General features: G+C 42.4%; 1 protein-coding gene across 2 annotated transcripts; it reads right to left on the reverse strand.

Moving 5' to 3' along the window:
- Positions 1 to 2,549: 2,549 nt before the first annotated feature.
- On the reverse strand, positions 2,550 to 19,819 carry snf8 (SNF8 subunit of ESCRT-II). 2 transcript variants are annotated; one of them, XM_035406027.1, is made up of 8 exons: positions 19,731 to 19,819; positions 18,928 to 18,978; positions 17,256 to 17,394; positions 15,976 to 16,080; positions 4,672 to 4,744; positions 3,738 to 3,879; positions 3,381 to 3,455; positions 2,550 to 2,902 (listed from the first exon to the last, which is right to left on the reverse strand). In XM_035406027.1, the coding sequence occupies exons 3-8, from the start codon at positions 17,392 to 17,394 to the stop codon at positions 2,765 to 2,767; spliced, it is 672 nt and encodes a 223-aa protein (XP_035261918.1). In that variant the 5' UTR covers positions 18,928 to 18,978; positions 19,731 to 19,819; the 3' UTR covers positions 2,550 to 2,764. The 2 variants fall into 2 exon arrangements, with proteins under 2 accessions (XP_035261918.1, XP_035261917.1); XM_035406026.1 differs by lacking the exon at positions 19,731 to 19,819 and adding an exon at positions 19,230 to 19,724.
- Between the last annotated feature and the right edge of the window lie 7,236 nt (positions 19,820 to 27,055).

The raw sequence follows: 27,055 nt of genomic DNA on the forward strand, positions 1-27,055 counted from the left end.
TGCAGCAAAGTCTGTATGGACCTTGAAGTCATGGCACTTTGGATATGTTTTGAAATGTTGCACTGCTGCCACCACTGCCAACAGTTCCCACCTGGTGATGGTGCCATGCAAACAGGACTGAAGTATGCCGCCCCTTTCTCCCATTCTTCTGTGGGCTGTGGCAGCACATCGCCCCCCGTCTTCCCCAATGCCTACATTGCTAGCATCAGTGAATGGTTTGTTATGGTTCACACACAGCTAGAAACAGGGCTATGACCAGGGCAGTATGGAGGCAGCAAAAGAGCTGGTGGCAGGCCGGACACCACTGAAACCTCTGAATTCTCAGTAATCGCATGCAGCAGAGTGGTGGTGCTAGCAAAGTCTTTAATGACGCGTCTGTAGTATGAGGCTAGGCCAAGGAAGCTGCGGACCTCTCATTGCGCCTTAAAGAGGCCATATCTTTACCACCATTAGCTGGGTCAGTGGCCACCACCCCCTTTTCCTATGACATAGCCCAAGAAGCACGTCTTTCTCCGGAGCAACTGGCACTTAGCTGGGTTAAGTTTGAGGTTGGCTTTGCGAATGTGTTCGCGAATAATTCAACACTAGCTGCAGATTAGCTAACGCTGCGTCAAAACTAGGGGAATGCACCAGTATATCATCTACTTAGACAACACAAGCTGGCATGCATTCTAACACTCACTCCATTAGCCGCTCAAACGTGGCAGGTCAATTAATAAGCCCGAAAGGCATTGCGCAGTGAGAGGGACCTGCTAGTAGTAGGTTGAGTGAGCTAAACCAAGTAGAACCTATGCTATCCATAGCCTCCTTAATACAATCCTTTTACTACATTTAGCTGACAGTAATGTAGACCTGCACTGCCAGGGAGGCCCACAGGCTTTCCAAGGGGCAAATGATGCTCACCGTAGTCCTCAGCCTGCGCCAGCGTCTCACTCAAGATTGTCTGGACTGGCAATGTGGACCTGCTGCAATGTGAGCTGGAAGAAGCCCCCTCCAGAATGTCAAGGGCCAGGCTTCCTCGGGCTGAGCCATTGAGCTGTGAATAGGATCGTTGAATTGTCCGTAGTGTATAGTGCATTCCCAGTTTCTCCCTGGGCTGTTCCTCCTTCGAGTCCAACTGCTCTTTGAGAGCGATTATTGATATTGCCTCCCTGAACCGCCAGGCCAGCACCTAACTGAGACTCACGAATGGGGCTCGTCATTGTTGTGCTAGGTAATCTTGTCTGCTCCCTTTTCTGTCAAACCACCACACTTTGGTGCTGAGCAGTACACATATCAATGTAGTTACCGGAGGGTTTACCATACCCGCTGGGCTATCACGTGGGGCCCCACTAACCGGTTTTTAGCAACTCAACGGAGATGCCCCACTGGGGCTAGCGGGGCGTTCCCCTGACCTCCCGTGCCACCGCTAAAAGCTCCACTAGTCTCCTCAATGCTAATAGCTAGGGCCCACAGCTCTTGCTCTTTAGCCTGGCGAGCAGGGTCTGGCAGAACTAGCAGTCGAACCCTGTGCCACCGACTCGCTAATAGAGCTTGCTAGGCTAAACAGAGGGTTCCCGCAGTCTCCAGCAGGCACACTGCAGGCTCTGCTTGCACCGCGTGAGATGGCAAACCTGCCATCTCTAGCAGGGGGGTGGGTTGCAGCCGTGAGAAATAGAATTTTCTGCTCATGTACCTTTTGCGCAGTATCACCCCACAGCAAACCCATTATTCCCTCCCCACCACTAGCCCTTTCTCATTGTGGAGTGGCTGTCTGCACTGCTGTCTTCTGCTCACTCATCCCTTCTGGCAGTCTCTCACGAAGGCATGAAAGTTCCTCTTCAATTTGAAGACCTACTTCTGACAACAGTAATCTAATTTCAATTAAAGAATGAAAGGCAGACCTGGCGGATGAACTCCTTCAGCCACTGCACTCATTTATTAACATGCAAGATCAGAGCAGCTTTAAATATAAACACAGAATTCCAGAAGTGGACATGCAAGCATACAAGCTCATTCCTTACATGTGGCCCCTTATGCAAATCACTGACACAAATTACAGTGAGCTAAGGAGTGAAGAAAGAACAAGAGGAAAGCATGCAATAATGTAAGCATATCCTGCGATATTTTCCCATGGTAACTTCATGTCCCTTTGTCTTGTAAAATGCTTTATTTTTTGTGTAAAAATATTCATTTCAATTGATTTTGTTGACCACATGACCTTTCCTCTTCTGTGCATATTCATGTTCCCAAGAGACCTATTGAGTTTGATTGGCCCATGACCTTTCTTACAGCACCAATATCAGGTAGATTTAGTTCAACTAGATAGCTTTTTCCTTGAACAAGCTGCCTGTAGCCTACTGAATTACATAGCTATATTGCAGCACCTATTTTGTTTTTTAAGCGCCCCTTTTGTCAAGATTAGTAGTCACTATGCAACATACGGCAAAGATTAGCCAACCACTAGCATTTGGTTTTTGGATTTTACGGATATTGAGAGTACATGGAGTTCGCTGGCTTTTTTATGCTCAAAACATTAATTTATTACAATGAAGGACAAATTGGTTTAGTAAGCTTTGGTGTTTGTATGTATTTTTATTCCATTGCAATTTTACATTGAGAACGATCAGATCTTGGGACACACAATGCATATAAATTTACAGTTGGGGGGGCCACTGATGAACAGGTACACCTCACATCCTCAAGATGAAACTGACAGAGGAATTAATCTCTGGTTAAGTACTAGAGGTCACTTGCAGGGTACAAGACAACCCCTTCCTCTTTCTCATGGCACCATCTGATTGGCCTCTTCTGGTGTAACATCACGAGAAGACAACTCTGAAAAGAGGGCAGGCAGCCAGTATTGAGGTTCTCCAGCAGCCTGTGAGTCCAGCCAGGCCAAGCCTTCTTTTAGTAAGTGGTCCTGAAAGGGTCAAAGCACCAATTTGGTATTAGAAGGCTGATGGACTACATTACGGTCCCATTCCTAGCTCTGTACCCATCTTGCTATACATTCACCGACCCTCTACTTAACTTTCTCTCTCCCTTAAACCATTACACAATCCATTTTTCTTTCTTTACTTCCTTTGACTCCCTTTTCTCCTTAAATTCCACCATTTTTGTTCTTTGAATCAATAATACACAGTAATAGAGCTCCGCCTCCCAGTGGTATTCACAGCATTTATCCTTTTAAGGTGTAAGGTCACAAATATGTGATTAGAATGTTCTTAACTAAACCTTCTAATGCTGATGAAACAGCCACTACTGGTACTGAAAGCAATGGAGTTCTAGAAAACTGGCTTAAATGTTAAATAAATAAAAAAATTAAAAAAAATCTACTCTTCACAGGGTTAAGTAGCATTCACTAGCACCATAGGACAGGCTGCATTAGTTTCACTTACCAGCACATGGCAAGCACGCTCACGCTCCCACTTCAGGCTCTCCTTAATCTCGCTCACTGTCACATAGCCTTTCTTCTGTGGATGGTACAAAGGGATTCAGGTAAGACCCTACTATCACTTTTCTCAGCTCCCTTTTTCATTTTTTGAATTAAAAAAATAATTAGAAAGCTGGTTACTGAAACAGCAATAACAGTCTTCAGTTTGAGAACAACTAACCAAATCACTGTATTTACAAGCAAATGCAAACAAACTTTTAACTGGTTTTAGAATTAAGTAACTTGTGACAGCTATTAGCTCGTACTACACGGCTCTACTAGAATGAAACCACGGGAACTATTTCCATTTTCCCTGCTTTACCTCGGCCAGTTGCAGAACAACTGTGTGGTCCATGTTCAGCTCTGCTGGGACTGACTGTACCAGATAGGAACCTCCCACAGGAATCATCCCAAAGCCATTCCCCATGGCCTTCAGCTTCTTAATGGCTCGTACCAAGTCATCTCTGGGGGAGTTGTACAAGAATTTCACAGGCATATTGCTGACTGGATCCTAATATGACCCAGAAAATTATTTCACTCTTCCAACATCACGTTATATTAAATTGCTACCTTTTGTTTATTAATTTCAATTGTCATGTAGTGCATGTTATGTCATTTTGCTGACATGTTGAAAAAGACAGCAATGACATTGAATTTTGGATTAGACTACACAAATTGAGCTGGGTATAGCTTTATATTAAATATGTTTCTGCAGTCATGTATATTATTTTGCCACATGTACAAAAAAGTACCTATGTGTAGCCTAATGAACTTCAAAGAAAAAAATTACCCCATTCTGTTAAATGTATATGTTGTTACCTATGGTTTTGCAGTAGTACTATACATAATGCAGACCTTACTGGAGCTTTAAATTGTATATTTCACAGTTCTATTTTACACAAAATCCAGTTCGGTTTTGCCGTTTAATACAATTCCCATGATGTGTTTCACGAAAATCTCATACACATTACAGTCAAAGAATATAATGACCTATGCTAGCTTGAGGCAAGGCAAACACCTGAAGGTTTGTGTGACTACACAGCCTTTGAAGGTAAACTTTACTCTATTGACATGCTGACTAGGGAATTATATACATACCTTTTTTTTCTTACATTTTTGGGTGGATTTATCCTTCAAAATTCAGTTTAATCACTTATCTTTCAACGTGCAAATAGTTAAAATGTTCTCTATGAAAACCAACTATAACCGTCTTTTGATATCCTTGATCAATTTACGTTAATTTGTCCTGTACTTACTGGCTGACATCCTGAGCAAACTTCCCTCTGCCCTTTAGCACTCTGTGGTGAAGTTCATCCAAGGTAATAAGGCCTAATATAAAACAGACAGGGGCAATAGGTTGTTACATACACCATAATTTGGGAGCAAGCTTCTTATTTCTTCAGCCCTAACTCTGGAAGAGTTGGGCCAACCATTATATGCAATATTACATACCCATGCATATGAGATTGTCCCTACTTGTGTAAATTACTGACATACAGTTCCCTCCATCATATTTGGGATAAAGACATGTTTGTTTATTTCTTGCTTTGGCTCTGTACTCAATTTTAGATTTGTACTCAAACAATTCACAAGTGGTTAAAGTGCAGATTCTCTGCTTTTATTACAGGCTATTTTTATACATTTAGGTTTCACAAAGTAGACATTACAGCGCTTTATATTTTTATGTCTGGGTCATATAATGTTATGTAAATGAAAGTAGTCATGTTAAGTACTTTGTAGCATATCATATCAATGTACCCCACTGTAAGGAATCAGATTAAAGTATCTTTCATGTGTAGCTAGCCTACACACAAGAACACACAGCTTGGCTTAAAAATCTGTAAAAGAATTCCAGCGCAGGCAAGAGAAGCTCAAACAAACTGTACAGAAAATAAATGATTCTGAGAATAAATAAGCCTAAATACAGGCACACAGGTACAGGCTGGCTATATTTATTTTCTTAAATTGTCTATTAATGCACCTAATGCATCAATTGTTACAGGCTCTGAAGTAGAGCTGGGAATATGACAAAAATATAATATTTTTCATATTATTGACGGTATGACGGGACTTGATTTTCCAAAACAAATTATATGAGAAGTAAACTGAAAGCCTACAGTGACTGTAGAAAATTAAGAATAAATCATAATAATCAATTTCACTATTTTTATTGGGAGCATGAACGCTGATTGGTGTGAAATGTTGAATAACATTCATAAATTGGACAGTAAACAAAAAAACCCTACATTCAGCCTGCAAATGTTAATATTCAAAATATTCAAGCAAAATATTAAAAATGCCAAGCTTCTAGGTACTTGAATGAAAAAACATACTTCTAGATAAGACTGGGTGATATACCACATCTACAATTATCAAATGTTTTTTAGCATATAATAAAAACCAATGTTGCCATATGGTATATTGGCTTTGTTTCCTTTTTTTCTTTATTCACACCTTGGTGCTGACTCCATCACGTTTCCACAAACTTCACCGGGCGTGTTGTTTGCAATGTCATGTTTTGTTTTATGAAATGGTGAGTTTCATTCAAACCAGACAATTCACCATAAATGTACATTACAAATTCTTTATCATAATGCTGAAACATGCAATTTTTAATAATTAATTGGATTAAAAACAAAATACCATTGACAATGGTATTGCAAAACCATATACTGCTGCATGAATTAATATCGGCAGCAATAGGTAAGCTAAAAATAATAAAGTACTTTAAAGTGGTGCAGAAGCATTATCATCTAGCTTGAAGATTCCAGTAAAATATTAAAAATAGCAGCAAAAAGTTGGCATATTCCTTTGAGTGGCGATTCCTCAGATGTTTTATCAAATTAGTTTTATTGTATGAAGCTGTGCTAATGCCACCGCTCATAACACTGGCATTGCAAATGTTGCAAGTGGCTGTAGGTCTGCTTTCGGATTCCACTTGGTAAACCTTCCACATAGCAGACATCATTTCAGATTGCAACTTGTTTCATAAACAGCCTCATTCATGGTAGCAAATGGATATTGCCTGTTCATGGGAGAGACTGCACATACAGAAAATTTACATAAACACTACAGAGTCAGAACATACAAAGGCAAAGCTTTGCTACAGGCAAGAATTAATATGCACATTAAGTGTTGAGGTGTCACAGAGGATTGGATTCAGAACTCTGCACACTCTTTCAGGTACTTCATAGCAAACTGTATCCTGGCCATCCTGTTTTCGAGGCAAACTAATGGTTTGCATCTAGGAGTGTGGACTCAGTGTGTTTTTTAGTTTGTGCAGCCTTTTTCAGACAATAGTCACTGACACATCCATGCCTGCCTCCTGAAGAGTGTTTCTGATCTGTTGGACAGGTGTTTTGGGGTTTTTTCTTCATTACAGTGATCATTTTTCGGTCATAAACAGTAGAGGTCTGACTTGGTCTACTAGGCCCTTTGCAATTACTGAGCTCACCAGCGCTCTTTCTTTTGAATCATGTTCTAAACAGTTGATTTTCGTAAGCCTAAGGTTTGGTCAATGTCTCTGACAGTTTTCTTCTTATTTTGCAGCCTCATAATGGCTTCCTTGACTTTTATTAGCACAACTCTGGTACTCATGTTGACAAATGTCAATAACAAACTCCAAAGGCAAACAGAAACCTAGAATCAAGACTAGATGCTGAAAGGTCTTTAATACCTGCACTAAAGAAGCAAATGAACACACTCAGAAACACCTGCGTCACCATTTGTCCCAAGCATTATGTAGCCGTGAAATCAGGGGATATCCATAAAAAGTTTGTCATTTCTGCAAAGTGAAACCAAAATGCATAAAAACACCCATTAATAAAAGAAAATCAGAATTTTAAAGTGACAATCTCGAAGATTTCAGTTTCGTTCTCTATGGCGGTGCCAATGGCGAGAAGCGGTAATTGCAGGTGTGTTTTTGGACCTCACTTCCCATAGATCCAACCGGATACAACCAGTGTCGCCTGTGTGACATCAGTCAGTTGGCATGCCAACTATAATACTTACTATTTACTGAATAAAAAACGGTTGTTATAGAACTAACGTTATGTACATACTCATTCGTTGTCTAACATTAGGCTAACTCAAGATGTCTTTACACTGCCGAGCCGGGTTAAAATGCCGTAGCAAACCTGGGGTAGAATTAGTGATGATCAATTTCTGCAAACGTTCTTTATCCACCTTTTGCCCGTTATGAACATCTTTACACTGCAGAGAAGAATTTGCGGGATTCACTGTGGCTCGTGCAATTATGTATCTCGTGCACAATAAGCAGTCTTTTTCGTGAATGATTGTTGTGTGGTATTTTTGAAACAACTGCCTTGAAAAATGTTACCCCTGGTGTTTCTGGTTTTGCTAGCTAAACTGTTCGAGAATAAAGCTGAGCTGGGTGTTAAATTAGCAATCAGAACAAGAAGAATAAAACAAAAACAAAGGAGATTTCATCAAAAAGGGCATAAAGGCTGAAGGAACATATGAGAAAGCGTAATAAAATAATAACAATGCTAATCCATACTGCCGTATTCTTTTATTTAGTTTTCTCCTGCATGACATCTTCAGAAATCAGACCCGGCTCTGCTCCACATACCCCGGCTTTATTCTGATCATTATAATATATTGATGAACTCGATGGCAATAAATAACGGTAACAGTTCAGATCAATGATTCGCAACGAGGCGAAACGGTTTTAGTTGCAGAGAAAATTGCAGCGGTGTGAACTGGTTAGTTGCAGAGCCGTTGCCTGCCCTGAGGTTTTAAAAGACCGTCCTTGTCAAATCGCCAAGTGCAGTTTTAGAACGTTTACAATCAGACGTCTTGGAATTTTGCAAGTTGCACCCAGTCTCGTTGCGAATCATTGATCTGAACTGGCCTTAAGTTAGCTACATTGCAACGTTGCAACAAGGTAGCATTGCATTCGAGAGACGGTTTGCGAGGTCGGTACCGGTCAGTAGCGTTAGCTAGCGTTTTTTTCTAATTGTTAGCCGACATTAGATTGTGTTAATTACATTAGCTAGCTAGCTAACGCAACGTTACCTGATATGAGAGATGGATACTGTGCGCAACGTTGTCTAAACTAATGTTGTCTTTCTTGACATGGTCCGGTAGCTAGCGTTAGCTGTGCAAAAAGCTATGTAATTTAGTAAAGTTACATTGTCATTAAATGTAATACGAAATCTACATCAACAAATAATATGATCTCTCATGTTACACAAAACCTTTGTAGGGTTCCATAACTCCCCCAACCCCCCTTTCTCTGTTATTATAACGCATGCAGACACCGGAAAAAACAGTACGCCGCCCACACACAAGTGAGTTGAAGAGCGAGCCTGTTGCGTTAGTTCCGCCTACCCTCTCTGGCGGACCAACCACTGATGGGTGGTGAAAAACGGGTCACTAACTGTGCGCCGCTTGCGATTTTTTCCCGGGAATGTCGCCACAGACACCAAGTTTTTTAGTTCCGCCTACCCTCTCTGGCGGACCAACCACTGATGGGTGGTGAAAAACGGGTCACTAACTGTGCGCCGCTTGTGATTTTTTCCCGGGAATGTCGCCACAGACACCAAGTTTTTTAATCATGAATTATGATAATAATAATAGTATAAATTAATATAAAAATAGGCTCAATCACCATTGTGTTACCCAATGCAGCGATAGTGACTTAAAAGACATTTATTTTAATGAAAATCTTCGAGATTATTACTTTAACCACACGTAAATTGTTTTATTACAAATCTAAAACTGTGGAGTACAGAGGCAAATCAAGAAAAAATGTCTTGCTCCCAAACATTGTAGAGCGCACTGTATGTAAAGCAGATTTCCACAAATTCTGTGGTTGCAGTTATTGGTGCTTAAAACATGCCATAGTACCCAATTTCAATTCATGCATTGATTTCTCATTATCTCTTGAGTGACTGACTGATGCATATAACTGGAGCCAGTTATAGAGTCTCCCTGTTGTGCAGATCATGCAAGTCCAGTGCTGGCACTTTACTCCTGCCACTAGATGGTAGCAAGACATCAGAGACAGTCAATCACACTTCACAGCTCACACTCCAGTGAAGTCCCTGGACTGACAAAGAACAATGAACTTATGTTTTGATTAGACATTACAAGTAAGACTTCCCCTCAGTTACCTAGCACCTCCCCTAATGTTAAGGGAAAAACTGAGAAATAAGCGCTTGTTCCATTCTGTTGTTTTTAAAAACTAGGCTTGTGGTTACATTTATAATGCAACAACGGCCCTTCTTTTAAAAACACTTCATTTTATTATCAATAAATAGCCTAATTACAGAAATAGAAGCCATTATCTAACCTGGCAGTATGCTGCAGTAACCACATTTGCTATCGCGTGTGATTGGAATGTTTTGAATGAATGAAGCAATAATACCAACCAAAATAGCTTCCACTGCTGTCTTTTAAATGAAAATAACATTGAAGACCACATCATTTAAATAAACGACAATTATTTAGACTCAAATTAGGGCTAGTTGTTTTCCGAAGTCACCAGTAACTCAACATTTTAATGACAAAACATACATTTGTTCTGCCATAACATTTTATTTGAACAGAAACCATGATAGCTATCCAACCTGAGTAAACTGTGTGTGTGTGTGTGTGTGTGTGTGTGTGTGTGTGTGTGAGAGAGAGAGAGAGAGAGAGCCTACACTTGACAAAACACGTACTTCAAAATAGTTTACATTAAAAAACCTGCGCATTGCAGACCTTTTCTATGAATATTCTCCAAATATAAAATGTCAGTGTGGAAAATGAAGAGTAGGGGAGCGTCGCCATAAATGCAGCAGCTTTTTAGCCTAGCACTATGAAATTTTACTTCAAACAGCTCTAATATATCAGTAGTCATTAGCCATTTCAATTACATTCATGACTTAATCGCATTGGATATAATTAAAACCAAAGTCGATGTTTCACTCATACCACCTAGTCGATATGACTGTAACAGAGGTGTGGAATAATTCTAATAGTGAATGAACATGACCTATAATGTGCCTGCGCAGGTTGTTTTTCTCAACATACTAACGTTAATCAAGGAAACACATTTCCAATGGTAACATGAGACCAGCCACATTATCAGATTATGAAACATGGGGAAATATTCATGAAAAAAGACTGCGTAAACACTGAAGCGCAAGTAACTTACCACAAAGTGAGTTACCATGGTTACCAGTATCACTTTCCGTGATTGCTCCGTTCCTTTGGGAGGTGATAACGTTCAAACCAATGAGGAAAACTACTTGTGTTTGTTTCTTAACACCCAGGTAAGCTTTCAAAAAGCAAATAGCCTACCATACAGACCAATCTGGTGTGTGCTCATTATAACTGCCTGTAACCCAGATGGTTGTTTCTTTTCCAAGAATCACTTGGAGCATCCCGAAGATAAGGCTATGTCAACACAGCAAGCAAATTAGCTGAAAACATTTCAATTTAAATACTGAACTAACTTAAAAACTCTAACAAGATCATGAGTAAAATTAATTTCTGTAATAAACATTATTCACCATTTAAAATGCCTAAGGCCTCCGCAAAAGGACACTGCATGTAGATACGTATAGTTTTCAACACAACATAGTGTCCCTAATCTCCAAATCTGAAGCCCTCTCCATGTCCAACCCACTCGTTTTCTCTTCAGATGGAATTTTGTAAACATAAAACAGCAAAAAATCATGTTGTTTGTTATAGCAACTCAGAGGCGGTATAATTGTAACAGCTGTTACATTTATACAGACAGGGGCATCATGATTTTTTGGTCACCTAGCATCAAAGTCCAGCTGGAATACACTCCGAAAACCACTTCAAGGACAGGCCATTCCTTAAAATGATGTATGATTTATCTTAAATTTAAAAAATGTGTGTACCCAAAAATTTATTTCCCAACAGATTTTTACCTAGCTTGCTTACTACCCACCAATGCTCAGAAATGACAAATCAGAGATTTATTTTCTCCATTTCTGTAAATAATAACATTACATTTAAAAATAACAGGAACATGTTTCAGTTACATAAAATATTCTAAGAGCTCTTAAAATATACTACTCGTGGAAACGAAACGGTGAAAACACAGCAAAAGTTGGCTCCGTGACTTTAATGTCGGTAGATTCAACATATTTGAGAGTCACACGTCTCCCCTGCATAACAAAAAAGAAAAGAAAATGATCCTATGTTCAGAAATAAGAGTTATTTCACAGATTAAAGGGAGTGCTTTTTGACGCAATTTGCGTCTTGCGGCCTCAACTGGTTAATGCTGCTTATTAAAGCTTTACTTTGTACAAAAAAATTAACAGCTTTGGTTGTTTTGTTTTTTATGTCTATGACAACACGTGTTGCTGCTAACACAGTCTCATAATAAAATGAGCACTGATCTATTCAAGTGTAAATCGTATTCTATAGTGCAAGTGGTAGGCTATTCATATAACAAAATATTGCAAGTTCCCAACTTTGTTGGCCTTTTGATGTGCAGCAAACAAAAAATGTAAGAAAAGGCTTGAAATAAAATGAAGTGCGAGACCCTCAACAATTCCTGAAGGCTGTACCATATAGCACTAGCAAGAACAACATGAACATATGCATTTTTGTTAAGGAATATGAGCATGTCCACAAGATCTGGGTGTCAGTCTGATGCGCAGTCTGGTGAAGGTGAGAATGGCAGCTGAGAAGACGTGCTCAGATGACACCGATGTTCCAGGAATAGACCAATAACGTTTTGTTAATGCTGCCAGTCAAGGGAACTGAAGGGATTTGTGTCTAACTACAGAGATGTCTCTCAATTGCAAAATCTAATCATCAATGTTAGGTTATTCATTGAAACGGTTTATTGAAATGTAATTGTTAATCAATAAAAGTTAATTGATCAACATTCTTATTAACGATTAACAGTTAATCAATTAACAGATAACATCCCTACACTGTCCCTAACAGTTCTTCAACACAGCACTGGTATGTTTAAACAGGTAAATGTTGAACCTGTGCGACAGTCTATTAGCTTCTTTTCAATTTTTTTCACTTTAAAAAAGTGCTTGACATTCCATGTATGAAGAAATCTCTCAGGGTCCTTGTGTGGGACTGTATTCATCAGTTCCATTTAGTTAGTCCTGCTTTGCTTATAAATTTATCATATATATTATTGCTATTTTGGACTACTGCAAATATTGTATGACTACTTTCCATTAACATATTATGTTCATATATGGAATAATTGTTTGTTCAATGCTGATGAACACTGCATGACCAAAACGTCCACACTACGTTTGCATGCAGCCAGCAAGATCGAGTAAAAAGTCAAATTGAGAGTACTATTTTTCTGTAGTTTGGATTGTACAGTACTGGCACAAACTATGAAACACTGCTTAAACAAGAAGTTAAGGACTCTACTCATTTTTCAGTGTTTCTCATATCTATTTTTGTCTGTAAAAATGTATTTGAAATAGTTATCTCCTTGACCACGGGTGGTAATGACAATATGTGACCATCAGTAATTAAATTAAAGTATATAAGTGAAAAAATGTTTTTCTTTGCACTCATATTATAATTTTATGTAAAACATTTATATATACTGTATATATACTGAACAAACAAATACATGTTCAGGCTGATTATAAAATTTCCAACAGTTAGACACATTAGATTGCTCATTTACGTAGGTATGAACCAATACATATAGGCTACTGTAGGTAGATGTCATGATGACTCTTGATTATTTAAAACAAATACCAATTATTTTTGTTTATGTTGATATTACATATATTACATTTTACATTTACTATGTTGCTGCAAAATATTGCATTAATTCTGAAACTAAGTTTATAAATGTAGCATTTTCATCTATCCATCCATCCATATATCTATACATAGAGATATACACTCACCGGCCACTTCATTAGGTACACCTGTTCAACTGCAAACTGCACCCGTTAATGCAAATATCTAATCAGCCAATCACGTGGCAGCAACTCAATGCATTTAGGCATGTAGACATGGTCAAGACGATCTGCTGAAGTTCAATCCAAGCATCAGAATGGGGAAGAAAGGTGATTTAAGTGACTTTGAACATGGCATGGTTGTTGGTGCCATACGGGCTGGTTTGAGTATTTCAGAAACTGCTGATCTACTGGGATATTCACGCACAACCATCTCTAGGGTCTACAGAGAATGGTCCAAAAAAGATAAAATATCCAGTGAGCGGCAGTTCTCTGGGCGAAAATGCCTTGTTGATGGCAGAGGTCAGAGAAGAATGGCCAGACTGGTTTGAGCTGATAGAAAGGCAACAGTAACTCAAATAACCACTCGTTACAACCGAGGTATGCAGAAGAGCATCTCTGAACGCACACCACGTCAAACCTTGAAGCAGATGGGCTACAGCAGCAGAAGACCACACCGGGTGCCACTCCTGTCACCTAATGAAGTGGCCGGTGAGTGTATATGGGCAGGGTTGCAGGGGGTGCTGGAGCCTATCCCAGCATGTATTGAGCGAGAGGCAAGAATACAATCTGGACAGGTCGCCAATCTATTGCAGGGCACACACATTCACTCACACACAAATACGTATGGGCAATTTAGAGTCTCCAATTAGCCTACCTGCTTTGGACTGTGGTAAGAAACCGGAGTACCCGGAGGAAACCAGTGGTGGACAAAGTACACAACTCCATTACTTGAGTCAAAGTATAGATACCCCTGGTCAAATATTACTCCACTACAAGTGAAAGTTGTTCAGTCAAATTTTTACTTGAGTTAAAGTACTGGAGTACTTTAACTCAAGTACATTTTATTTTTAATGTCAACGCACTGTTGTATTGTTTCTACGATGCATTTACAGAAGCTCATTTACAGATGGATTTTTACTGTTATTAGATAGCAACACATGATAGACAGGGGTTAAATTGGGATTTGGGAGGTGGGTGGACCCTGAGATCCGGTGGGAGGTGGGTGAAAAAAGGTACAAACCAATTAATGTCTCAGCTCAAAATAATGGTATCTTCAACCTCTTAGCGCACAGCCCCTAGTGGTCGGCACGCCGGCGTGCCGAGATTACTAAAGTCAAACATTCGGTGCTACTGCAACCAACGTGTGAGATAAAAACAGAAACGCGTTGTTTTCGTTACATTAGTAGACGACACAATCGACAGAATCTTCCCCTGATTTTCCTTGAGTATCAATACAATTAATCCACAAAATAGGCTACTCAATACTATCATATAAAGCCAGCTCTCCCCAAATAGGCAGTTTTAGCGAGTAGCCTAGACCGTATAGCCTACATTTATTTTCATTTGCAGTACGAAATTGTGCACATTTTTAATCAACATTATTTGCGGATACACTTCTTTCTCCACACTCGTATTCATGGCAAATATCTGCAATGCGTAGGCTAGATTGTAAACAACTGAAGTGCAGGTTTTGTTTTTGCTGGTTATTCTGAAAGCTAACACGGTAGATAACATACTGGTGTATCTTATTTGTTAAGTGTAGACTATTTGGTGATTAAAACGCATTTTTAACAGATAAATTGAATTTATGACTTAATCCCCCTAACACGGTATGAAGACGATGTGTGTTAGGCTACTTGTCATTTGATTAATCCGCTCGTTGGCACGCTTGATTATAAAGAAAAATTACTAATGAAAACAGGTTGAGATCAATGGTTAGTTTAAAGTAAAGTTTTGCGCCCCACCAATTTTCAGCTCACCAGTCGCCACTGAATAAAACGTTATGTGCGTGGGAAATATTCTATCCTAGCTTAGCTTCTGACCAGCAACCTGCTCATTTTGCTTAAGCAATCAAAGTTGCCATTAATAATAGCCGGCGTTCATGGGGGCTGTTTATTCACCTCTATTTAAAATGTTGCATACATGAAATTACATGTTAACGAAACTACCTACCGCATCCGCTTCCAATCAATCAAGACAATCAACGATATTTTTCTTTCCGTACTGTCTATATAAACGACTGTTCCTCCTGAGTTTTTTTTTTTCTTCGGATTTTTGTTTGGTTGAGCGAGTAACTGGCTAGAAGGAACACATGGACTGGAGCCTAAATGGACTGGATTGTCATAGTTATTTGTAAAACTGCAAAATTATTTATTTATTTACCAAAGGTAAATAAATACCTGTGAGGAACACAGTGTGTGGCCAATCGCATTTTAGAAAATAAAAAAATATTCAACTGTTGACTTCAAAGCTATGCTTCAAAGTAACGGGTAACGACAACCTTCATAGAAATGTAGTGGAGTCAAAAGTACAATATTTATCTTTCAAAATGTAGTGGAGTAAAAGTCAAGTTTCCAAAAAAATAAATACTCAAGTAAAGTACAGATACTCTAAAAATGTACTTAAGTACTGTACTCAAGTAAATGTACTTCGTTACTGTCCACACCTGGAGGAAACCCAGGACATGAGAAGAACATACAAACTCCATACAGAAAGGCCTAAGCCTAGGCCTTGGCCGGATTCGACCCCAGGACCTTGCTGTGACAGTGACGGTGTTACTCACTGTACCACCCGGGTACCACAGGGTGAAAGGCAACATACCCTCTCCCCATGAGCACTTACCCCCATTTCTGTGTTTCAAGGCCAGGCACACTTCAATGATCTGCACACCCAGTTCATAGTAGAAATCTCCAACACCTAGCATTTCTGACCAGAAGCCCTTTCCAGCTGTGAAAAATGCAGAAAATATTTTCCTTTATACAGAATCTCTCTGCAGATCCACGATGAAATCACTGACTCTGACATTATTAATCACCTAGGATAACCTACCTGTATGAGCCAGAGCAGATAGTGATGTGCCTACAAACTACTACTAAACAGGAACTAAATCTTTCATGTTAAAGGCAAATTTTAGCTTCTTATAGTGATAACCATGGTAAATACATAAGCATCGGTGATATAAGAATTATTCAAGGTAACATGAATAAAAATACATTTACATTCGCTAATTTTCCATTCATTTTCCGAAACAGCAATCTCCAAAAGCACACTTCTTTCTCTCATCCCAACAATACAACAGCAATGAATTGCTGTCTGAGTTCTGATAAATGTAACCAAATTATGATGTTCCCTATGCCATGAGATGCTGCTTTGTACTTGAGCGCTCCAATTCACTGGTTTGCAGTCATTGCAAAGCAAAGTGAACCTTGCTAATTATCTACTTATAGTATTCAAGTAATAATTTCACTTTTCAGATTCTCCTTACCTTGAGAGTACTGATTTCACATGACAATGTCAGCTCCCAAAGGCTGCTGGTTGTAGCCCCCTAAGCTGGACCACATTCCACAATTTTTTTTTTTTTTTGTAATTCCAAATGCTTTTCTGTGAAGCACTTTGGGCTGCAACCCATTGTATGAAAAGTGCTATACAAAAAAGTTATTATTATTATTGTTATTATTCCGAAAGTGAATAGAAGGAAATTTAAACCTATCCAACCCATCTCATTCACAGGAATTTCTCACTGAAATACCTAAATATAGTAATAATAATGCTATTGCTATATTTCCACCGCCTCTAATTCAAGCTATGTTCATATACCTACTGTATGTTTAGATATGTTCATAATGCCTCAAAAGGGTACATTTCTGCTAAGGACTGCATTCATATTTATTACTTTTGATATTTTACTCATTCATAAGTTAAGACGGGTTGAACGGTTTCAACTGACATCCATTCCCTTTGGACTGCAGCCTACAAACTGATTCTAGAATTTGCTTATCGATCAGTAGCCTTGGAGATCACTTGGAGACACTGTCAAGTACAATGAATACTCAAGTTAACGAGGGGAAAGTTGTGAAACTTTAACTTCGACATGCTCTTTGATATGGGTGCATGGATCTTACAGGCAAGTGGGTCGACTCCAATGGTGGCACACATTTCTTGGAACTGCACCCGAAACAGCGCATTTTTGCGGATCTCCTGCTTGTGCTTGCTAGCAAACTCCTCCAGATGGGTTTTGAATGTCTCCAGCTGTTTGGACATCTGAAAGGTAGAGACACATCGATGATGTGACCTCTGGCCCAAGAGTTGACCCATGTGCCACAAGTCAACTATACTGAGGAGTCACGAGCCAATGCCGGTTTTGGTTATTTGGATATGGCCACATAAAAACCACAGATGAGCTGAATGTTTTCCCTCCCCAATTCTGACTGGATTACTATATTTCTAACTTTAAATAAAAGACTTGTTGAACGAAGAATGTTTTGTCTATTAGGCTATAATATCTAGCAAGCTGGCTCAAATTGGCAACACTAGCAATGCTATTTGAGCAGCTATCCAGTTTGTTATCTTTGGAGTTAGCGAGTTAGACAAGTTTGGTATTGAGGCCAATTTTTGCTGGTCTCAGACCCATCTTGGATTTAGGGTGAATTTTACTCAGTCTTGAAATGGTCTCAGATGAGTTGGTCTCAGAATACTCCTTTAGGTGAGACTGAAGTTGTGTTCCAAATTGCATAGCTGTGTTTGAAATTACGTAGCTAATGAGAACATATTGTTTTTCCTACATTACTTTTATCATTTTAATCTCTTCTAAGAAAAGGTCCAGCTGTGAATGCTTACATCGTCAGAGAATTTGATAACATTGCATCAAGCTAAGTAACATTACATTGGCTTCCTCAAAAAGTGCAACCAACAAAACATTCAGCAACAAACTTTCCAAACTCCAACAACCTTCACTCTCTCTGCCTCAAAACAGGAAGTTCATATGAGGCATGAGCAATCAAGCAAGAACACTCAGTCAAGCCATTATTTTTGTGGGTTAACCCCAAGAAAATGGATAATACTATCATTTCTGTATTTTAAAGAGGGGTGGTGGTGGTGGTGGAGGGGGGTGGGGAGGGGGCAAGGGCAGGGGTGTTGGTCATCCTCCAACTACCAAACACAATGACACAGGCATAAAATACACTATAACTCTTGTCAAATGAAGGGCTAATACTACCATTCCTGTATTTTGAATGGGAGCGGTGGTATCGGTGGGGGTGGGGGTACCACCAAAGGGGGGTTCTGGTCACCCTCCAACCTAACATAATAATAACACAAGGCTAACATTCACTACAACTCTTTGAACATTACCAGACATCAGTTCTTGCATACTTATCATCTACATGCACTACACACATTTGGCATCCCAATTAAATATAACTGTGGTAATTAACCTACTTCAAGTGGTGGAAAATCCAGATGTTACAGGAGACAAAGCGGATCTTCTTGAGGAGCCTATGTTGTGTGTACTTTAGACACTCTGTGTGAAAATGTTTCACTCCAAATATGTTACAAAAATATATTATACGGCTTTAGGAACTAGGAAATGTTCTGAAATTATATTTGGGGAAACAATTGGTGTCTCTAGGGCGCCTGAAAAGAAATGTTGCATTTTTGCAACACCGGGTCTCACAGGGTTAAGAATTGTGGATCTAAAATTAGATTTAACCAGCCCATTTATGTTGCAGATAAACTTGGCCGACATTACATGTACACAGAAAATACAAAGTGAAAGAAACAGGTTTTGCAACTCACCTGCACAATTTGATCCTCAGCAAGTACAGTGCCCCTCTCTTTATATTTCGCCTACACATCGACAGATAACGTTAATTGCATTCAAAATGGCCCATTTACAAAATGACTTTTGTACGTCGCTTTGGATAAAAGCGTCTGCTAAATAAATGTAATGTAATGACTAGAGAATACTTCGCCGTTTTGTAATAGGTATCCACACAGTGAACGTGACATGGACACCAGTGCAACATCGCAGGTTTTGATACAGCACAATAAAATAACTAAACATATAGGTATGTGGTAGTTCCATTACATTAGTCTACCTCAGCAAGCTTCTTTTTGGCGATGGCGCCAGCTCCCACTCCTCTCCTGTGCATTGTGAGTTACTGTAAGTTAGACGGCAGTAGGCTGTTTCAAATGTGTATCTGTAGCAAGCTAGCTTTAGGTTTCGCTCATTAGCTTGGCAGTTGACAATGATAGCAAGCACGTATTGCGTCACTGTCTTAAATGAAACATATAGATTTTCTGAAACAGTAAATTAACTATAAGAAGCTAACTAGATAACTTTTACTGACTGAATTTGATAGCGAGATATAAACATAACAACGTTAGCGTAGAGTAAGTCACGAAGTTACGGCAGCTGTACGTCCTATCTGTTTTCATCCAGGTCGTTCAAAATACACAGCCATTTGTTATCACGTTATATAGACAGTACGCTATACGCGGTGTCTGGAAACCTTCCATGCCTGTTATTTCAAAAAATAAAAATAAAACAATTTAAAAGCGTAAATCAGGAAGTCTGACGTGACAACCATAGAGCGTACATAGGAATTGGGGAGGGTAGGAGGGACCAGACGGTGAATCCCAGGAAGTAACCGCAAACACCTTGAGGGCGAAAATGCTTGCTGCTCATTGAATTCAATGTAATAATCCAAGGTGATTTAACAACCAAAGAAAACCTCGGTCGTTTTTTTGTGACCATGAATTTAATTATATGCAACAGTTTCTGAAACAATGGCTGTTTTGGTCCTGAAGTTTTGGGAAAATATTTATTTAAATGTGCATATTTTATTACATAATGCGCATTTTCTCAATCTACTTTTCATGTGAAACGTAACGGTCATTAATCGAGTTTCAAAATGCCATCGAGGACGTTTTTATTTTGGCTTCAAACGTCTAATATTCCCCATTCACTATAAAGAAAACTCCGATGTTTTTTCTCTCAACACACACAGTAGAGGCTTACTTCCGGGAAGGCAGGACCATCTAGTTAAACATGCATATCTATGGTCTTAATGTAGCCTAACTGAAACTGATGCCAGGGTACCAGGGATTGCCATGAACTCCAGTGGTTACTCGTGGTATTGCAGTTTAGTAAACCTCTGGTGCCGAAAAGCAATTTTCCCCATTGAAATCCATTAAAAACTACGAATTGAATTATTTTGTACAGAACTTTTTAGCTCTAAAATTTCTTCACATTGAACTAATTACTCTCCAGGCACTGTTTTTTTCGGAGTCCCACAGAAGAAGATATCAGATCTATTTCATTCCAATTTGGTCTGCATCACTGTGCGTAACGGCATATGTGGGCACACCTGCGCATGAATGAGTAGGAGGCTGTGATTAACTCATTGATGCTGAAAAGGGTTGAACTGAGCATTGCCTGCACAAAACCGCTGTATCTTCTCATTGAACTAATTACTCTCCAGGCACTGATTTTTTTTGGAGTCCCATTTGAGTCCCATTTGAATTTAACATGTGTAAATATGTGTTCTTGGACTAGCTGAATTGTGTTTGTTGCTTTTAGTTTAGTTTTATATGTGTTACCCTGAGCGAACCAACAGTGCTGTACAGGGGGCATCTCTGCTGTTCGCTATGGCAAGGAGTGAATCTGACGATTGTCTTGCTTCCTGGTTTTGTCCTCAATAAAGTTTCGCTACAATATACACCAGCTAGATTTGGTTCAATATGAAAGTTTTCTTGCTGGCTAAGAGCCAGGTCATATGGAAGTAAAACCTGAGTTGAAATACGGTTGAATTGAGCTAACCTAGTCCTTTATGTCAAAACATGTCGATCTAAATTTCCACCCCTTTGGACATTTACATTCCATTTATATTCAGGCTTGTGCTTACTGGGCTACCTTATTTTAAAAGCACGAGAAAATGACGCCATTAAAGAATGCCATCTTATTGCAAAGCCATTCATGGACAATTAACTATGCAATATTGACATTCTAATTATAGCACAACGCATTATGTTCAACACATATTATTTTGCAAGGGGTCATTCCTATGTTCCTAGGGTCCTATGTTCCCCAGATTTATATGGCACATAATGGGAACATGACAAAGGGTCCTATGTTCCCCAGCTCTATATAATCAAATAAAATGATAATCATTGGTTTTGTTGTGTTTCTATAGCTGTTTTGAAGACTTGTTCCAATAAAAAAAAAAACTGGATAATATTTATGAAATATTTTAACTTGAAACGGGTCAAATTTGACCCGAACACAATAGGAGGGTTAATGTGTTTTAACAGAATATTGAACTGGGGAACATAGGACCCTGGGAACATAGGACCTTGGGAACTTAGGACCCTGGGAACATAGGACCCTTGGAACATAGATACGCTCCCATTTTGCAAAACGGAGAGTCACGAATGAGGAGCCATATACATTTCATGACGGCAGATTTATTAATTTTCTTAAAAAGTGATAACAGCTGACCGCTGTGGCATTTATACTGTTTAACTATTTTTGTTTTACTAGGCTACTGTAGCTAACGTTACCTGCAAATGCCATGTTTCTAAATTAATGTTAGCAAGCCATATTCTCTGCTGAAATACAAACAATTAGAGCATCTGTCATTTCTACAACACCCCATTAAAAACACTTTAAAACATGATGATCACTTTTATATCCAGCAGTAGTCTATGCGAAAAAAGTGCCTTTGCGCATGAGTTTTTAATTGTATTTCAAACATTCAACATCAAAGAATATGAGAAGGTCACAAGTGCCGTCTGTTTTATATATCTTTCAATAAGCAAACTCATCTCAGTCATGGTTAGTATGCTGCCTTTGTACAATAGTCTGCGATCATGTCAAAATCTACATGCCCATTCTGAAGAAAACATCTTGTATTACTGTCATTTTCTGGTATGCAAAGATTGCTGGGAAATGTGTCTGTGCATGCTATTGTCCAGTGTCAATTGTCTATTTGCCTCAACTGGTAGATACAGTTTTGCCAGTCAAACTGTAAGGTCACTGTGGTAGGGTGGGCATGGTTTTGCATTGGCTGCAGAGAGAGAGTGGGCGGGGCGGCTCTCGGAACTCTGCGCCACGGCTGTTGGGGTTTATTAATCAGCACTGAGGGTTAATTGTGGGATTGATTGACAATGTGCTGATTACCTCGACAGTGAGCCTGGACGTTTAAAACCTGCTCGACCGAGAGAGAAGCGGGAGAACGGGAGAAGGAAGGAGAGCTGACGGGCTGTCAGCTGTGAATTGAGAAGCAACACTCGGTTATTGTGTATTGTAACCAGAAAGCCGCGTGGCGTCCGAAAATAAAAACAAGACGCAGTCGCGTCCTGAAAGAATTAACGTGTCTGTCTCCTCTCTCAAACGAGCGGTAGCACTCGAGCTGCTACAGTGGTGGCCCGTACGGGGAGCGGCAGAAAGAGAGAGAGAGAGAGAGAAGGTCAAAATGGACCCAAACCGGAGCGAGGCGGCGCAGCCTCTCGTAGCGCTGGCGCGGATGCTGGAGGGGATGGCCCAAATGCAGGAGAGGCAGGCGGCCGTACACGCAGAGCAGATGGAGGCTCTGCGTGCACAAGCCTCCCTCCAGACCCAGGCGCTGCGACAGCTGGCTGCCGCCGGGGAAACCAGCTCCCGGGACCCCCCGTCCCGATCCCCTCTCCGGATCCACATACCCAAGATGACAGCCGACGATGACATCCAGGCATTCGTGGAGAGTTTTGAGGTGGCAGCGGAGGCGTGCCAGTGGCCCCACGAGGAGTGGGTTGTACACCTCCTGCCCCTTTTAACTGGGGAAGCCCAACAGGCGGCGCATGGACTGCCGCCCGGAGCCCGGGCGGATTACAAGACGGTGAAGAGGGCGATCCTGGACCGACTGGGCTGCAGCCCGGAGGATTACCGGCGCCGGTTCCGGACGGCGAAACTGGGGGCGGAGGACCGTCCCTTCGCATACGCCCAAAGGCTAACCCACATGGCCCGGCGTTGGCTACAACCGGAGATCCGGTCCGCCGGGGGCGTAGTGGAGCAGGTCGTACTGGAACAGTTCCTGGAAGGGTTGCCGGAGGGAACGGCGAATTGGGTGCGCTGCCATCGCCCGACCAACTTAGAGGGGGCGGTTACCCTGACGGAGGACCACCTAGTGCTATACCCCAGCGCCCAGCAGCAAGCACGGCCGGAACCGGCGCCCAGGAGGAGACCCCCTCCTCGTACTGGCCCCTCCCCTGTCCCCAGGGCTCTGCCCCCTCCCTTTCCTCAAACTAATCCCCCCTTTTTTCCGATTCCCTCTCCAGGTCCAGGCTCAGTGGCGAGGGGCTCCGGCTCGCAGAGGGCGCCTCAGACGCTCGGACCGGGGTGTTGGCGGTGCGGACAGCTGGGTCACCTGCGCCGCGATTGTCCACTTATGGAAGTGGGGCAGGTGGTCCGGGTGGTCGGGCCGCCCACTTCCGCTCCCGATCAGGAGGGAGCGTACTGCATCCCGGTAAGGGTGCAAGGGAGTGAACACCAGGCACTGTTGGATTCGGGGGCTATGCAGTCCCTGATCCAGCAAAACCTGGTTCGAACCGAGGCATTGGTAAAGGCACCCTGGGTTTCCATTCGGTGTGTGCATGGAGATGTGCACAAGTATCCGGTAGTACCCGTGGAAATTTGTTACCAGGGAAAAACGCATATTGTGAAGGCTGCGGTTAGCTCCCGGCTTGCGCATCCCCTAATCTTGGGTACTGATTGGGCGGGGTTTAGGGAGATTTCTAGAAACATGCTGGGGTTGCGATCACGACCGATAGGGAAGTGTGACGTGTGTGCTGTTGACGGTGGTGACGCAGGGCCGTCCGACATGGCCGGGGCGGGGAGGGACCCAGGCGAGCCTCCGGTTGAGACTCCCCGGGGTCCTGTATTCCAACCCGCGGAGGATTTCCCACTCGAGCAGTCTCGGGACGACACCTTACGCTTTGCCTATGACCAAGTGATGCGGATTGATGGTCAGCAGGTGCGCCCCGATGCAGTACTCTCTCACCCTTATTTTTCTATTATTAGGGACAGGTTGTATCGAGTGTGTCGTGACGCTCAGACCGGTGAAGAAACGACCCAGTTGTTGGTACCCAGAAACCGCCGGGAAATGGTTTTCCAGGCGGCTCATTACAACCCCATGGCGGGACACTTAGGGTATGATAAGTCACTACACCAAATAATGGCTCGGTTTTACTGGCCGGGCATTTGGGCGGACGTACGTCGGTGGTGTGCGTCCTGTCCCGAATGTCAATTAGTGAACCCCCCGGCCACCCCAAAAGCGCCTTTGCGCCCACTACCCTTAATAGAGGTTCCTTTTGACCGAATTGCTATGGACCTCATCGGGCCATTTTAACGGAGCACCCAGGGATACCGTTTTGTGTTGGTCTTGGTGGATTATGTGACCCGGTATCCCGAAGCAGTGCCGTTGCGCAATATTTCAGCTAAGAGTGTTGCACAAGCTCTGTTTCAAATTATCTCCCGGGTCGGAATCCCGAAAGAGATTCTGACTGATCAGGGCACTTCGTTTATGTCACGTACACTAAATGAGCTATACGGATTACTGGGCGTCCGCTCTATTAGAACCAGTGTATACCATCCCCAAACAGATGGGCTTGTGGAGCGGTTTAATAGAACTCTGAAGTCCATGATTCGAAAGTTCATTCACGACGATAGCCGAAATTGGGATAAGTGGTTAGTCCCTCTATTATTTGCAGTGCGGGAGGTTCCCCAGGCCTCCATGGGATTTTCTCCCTTTGAACTGTTATTCGGTAGAAAACCTCGGGGAATATTGGATCTAGTTAAAGAAAGCTGGGAGGACGGTCCAAGCCCCAGCAAAAATGAGTTGCAATACGTTATGGATCTGCGAGCAAAACTCCATACACTGGGTCGGTTGTCATGGGATAATTTGCTCGAGGCTCAGGAACGTCAGCAGAGGCACTACAATAGAGGGATGAAACTACGACAATTCTCGCCGGGAGAAAGTCCTGGTATTATTTCCAACCTCCAGTACAAAATTACTCGCTAAGTGGCAAGGGCCCTTCGTGGTCACACGACGAGTTGGGGAGGTTGACTATGAGGTGGAGCGTGCTGATAGAGAGGGAGCGAAACAGATTTATCACCTCAATTTATTAAAAGCCTGGAAAGAGGTGGTGGCTGTTTCTCTGGTAACGGTGGATCAGGAGAGGGACGAGCTGGGGCCGGAGGTAGTAAATTCAATCAATCAGACCCCACCCCTTTCAGATAGCCACCTCTCGCCAAGTCAGAGAGCAGACCTTGCCATGTTACAAAAACGGTTTGCGGATGTGTTTTCTCCCCTACCAGGACGCACGAACCTCATATACCACCATATCGACACCCCCCCGGGAGTAACGGTACGTTCCCGCCCCTATAGACTGCCGGAGCACAAAAAGAAATTGGTGCAGGCAGAAATAAAGGCCATGCTGGAGTTGGGTGTAATAGAGGAGTCCCACAGTGCCTGGAATAGCCCCATCGTGCTGGTAAGTAAGCCGGATGGCTCTATTCGGTTCTGTGTGGATTATAGGAAAGTGAATGCTGTGTCACATTTTGATGCCTATCCTATGCCTAGGGTCGACGAACTACTGGATCGGCTGGGCACGGCTCGTTTTTTCTCGACACTGGATCTGACTAAGGGCTATTGGCAGATTCCCTTGTCTGCAAAGTCCAAAGAGAAATCGGCTTTCTCCGCTCCGGACGGTTTGTACCAATTCCGAACACTTCCGTTTGGGTTGTTCGGGGCCCCAGCCACCTTCCAGCGCCTGATGGATCGGCTGCTGCGTCCGCATGCTGCGTATGCTGCTGCCTATCTGGATGATGTTATCATCCACAGTAGCAGCTGGGCACAGCATATGCGGCATGTGGGGGCGGTGCTCGAGTCCTTGAGGCAGGCGGGGCTCACGGCTAACCCAAAGAAGTGTGCGATTGGCCGAGCGGAGGTACGGTATTTGGGGTACCACTTGGGAAGTGGACAGGTGCGACCTCTGGTGGATAAAACCGCGGCGATTGCGACCTGTCCACGACCCAAGACGAAAAAAGAGGTAAGGAGGTTCTTGGGGTTGGCCGGCTACTATAGGCGGTTTATTCCGGCGTTTTCACAGCTGACCAGCCCCTTGACTGATTTAACTCGCAAAGGTGCCTCAGATCCGGTCCAGTGGACGGAGCCGTGCCAGCGAGCGTTTGAGAGGGTAAAGGAAGCCCTCTGCGGGGAGCCGCTCTTGTTCACCCCTAATTTCTCTCTTCCTTTTATCCTGCAGACCGACGCATCGGACAGAGGGCTGGGGGCTGTTTTGACCCAGCAGGTGGAGGGAGTCGACCGCCCGGTGCTGTACCTCAGCCGCAAACTATCCCAACGGGAGGCGAGGTACAGCACGGTAGAAAAGGAGTGCCTCGCCATCCGGTGGGCGGTCGGGTCCCTGCGCTACTACCTGCTGGGTCGCCCATTCACCCTCTGTTCGGACCACGCTCCCCTCCAATGGCTTCACCGCATGAAGGATACCAACCCGCGAATCACCCGGTGGTATCTGGCTCTACAGCCCTTTAATTTTAAGGTGGTTCATAGGCCGGGGGCGCAGATGGTGGTGGCGGACTTCCTCTCTCGCCCCGAAGGGGGTGGGGGGGGGGTCGGTCATCGGCCGGATGGCTCCCCGGCCTAAGTCGGGCGTTGGGGGTATGTGGTAGGGTGGGCGTGGTTTTGCGTTGGCTGCAGAAAGAGAGTGGGCGGGGCGGCTCTCGGAACTCTGCGCCACGGCTGTTGGGGTTTATTAATCAGCACTGAGGGTTAATTGTGGGATTGATTGACAATGTGCTGATTACCTCGACAGTGAGCCTGGACGTTTAAAACCTGCTCGACCGAGAGAGAAGCGGGAGAACGGG

This window comes from Anguilla anguilla, chromosome 2 (genome assembly GCF_013347855.1).
Source record: "Anguilla anguilla isolate fAngAng1 chromosome 2, fAngAng1.pri, whole genome shotgun sequence".
Classification (NCBI taxonomy): domain Eukaryota; kingdom Metazoa; phylum Chordata; class Actinopteri; order Anguilliformes; family Anguillidae; genus Anguilla; species Anguilla anguilla.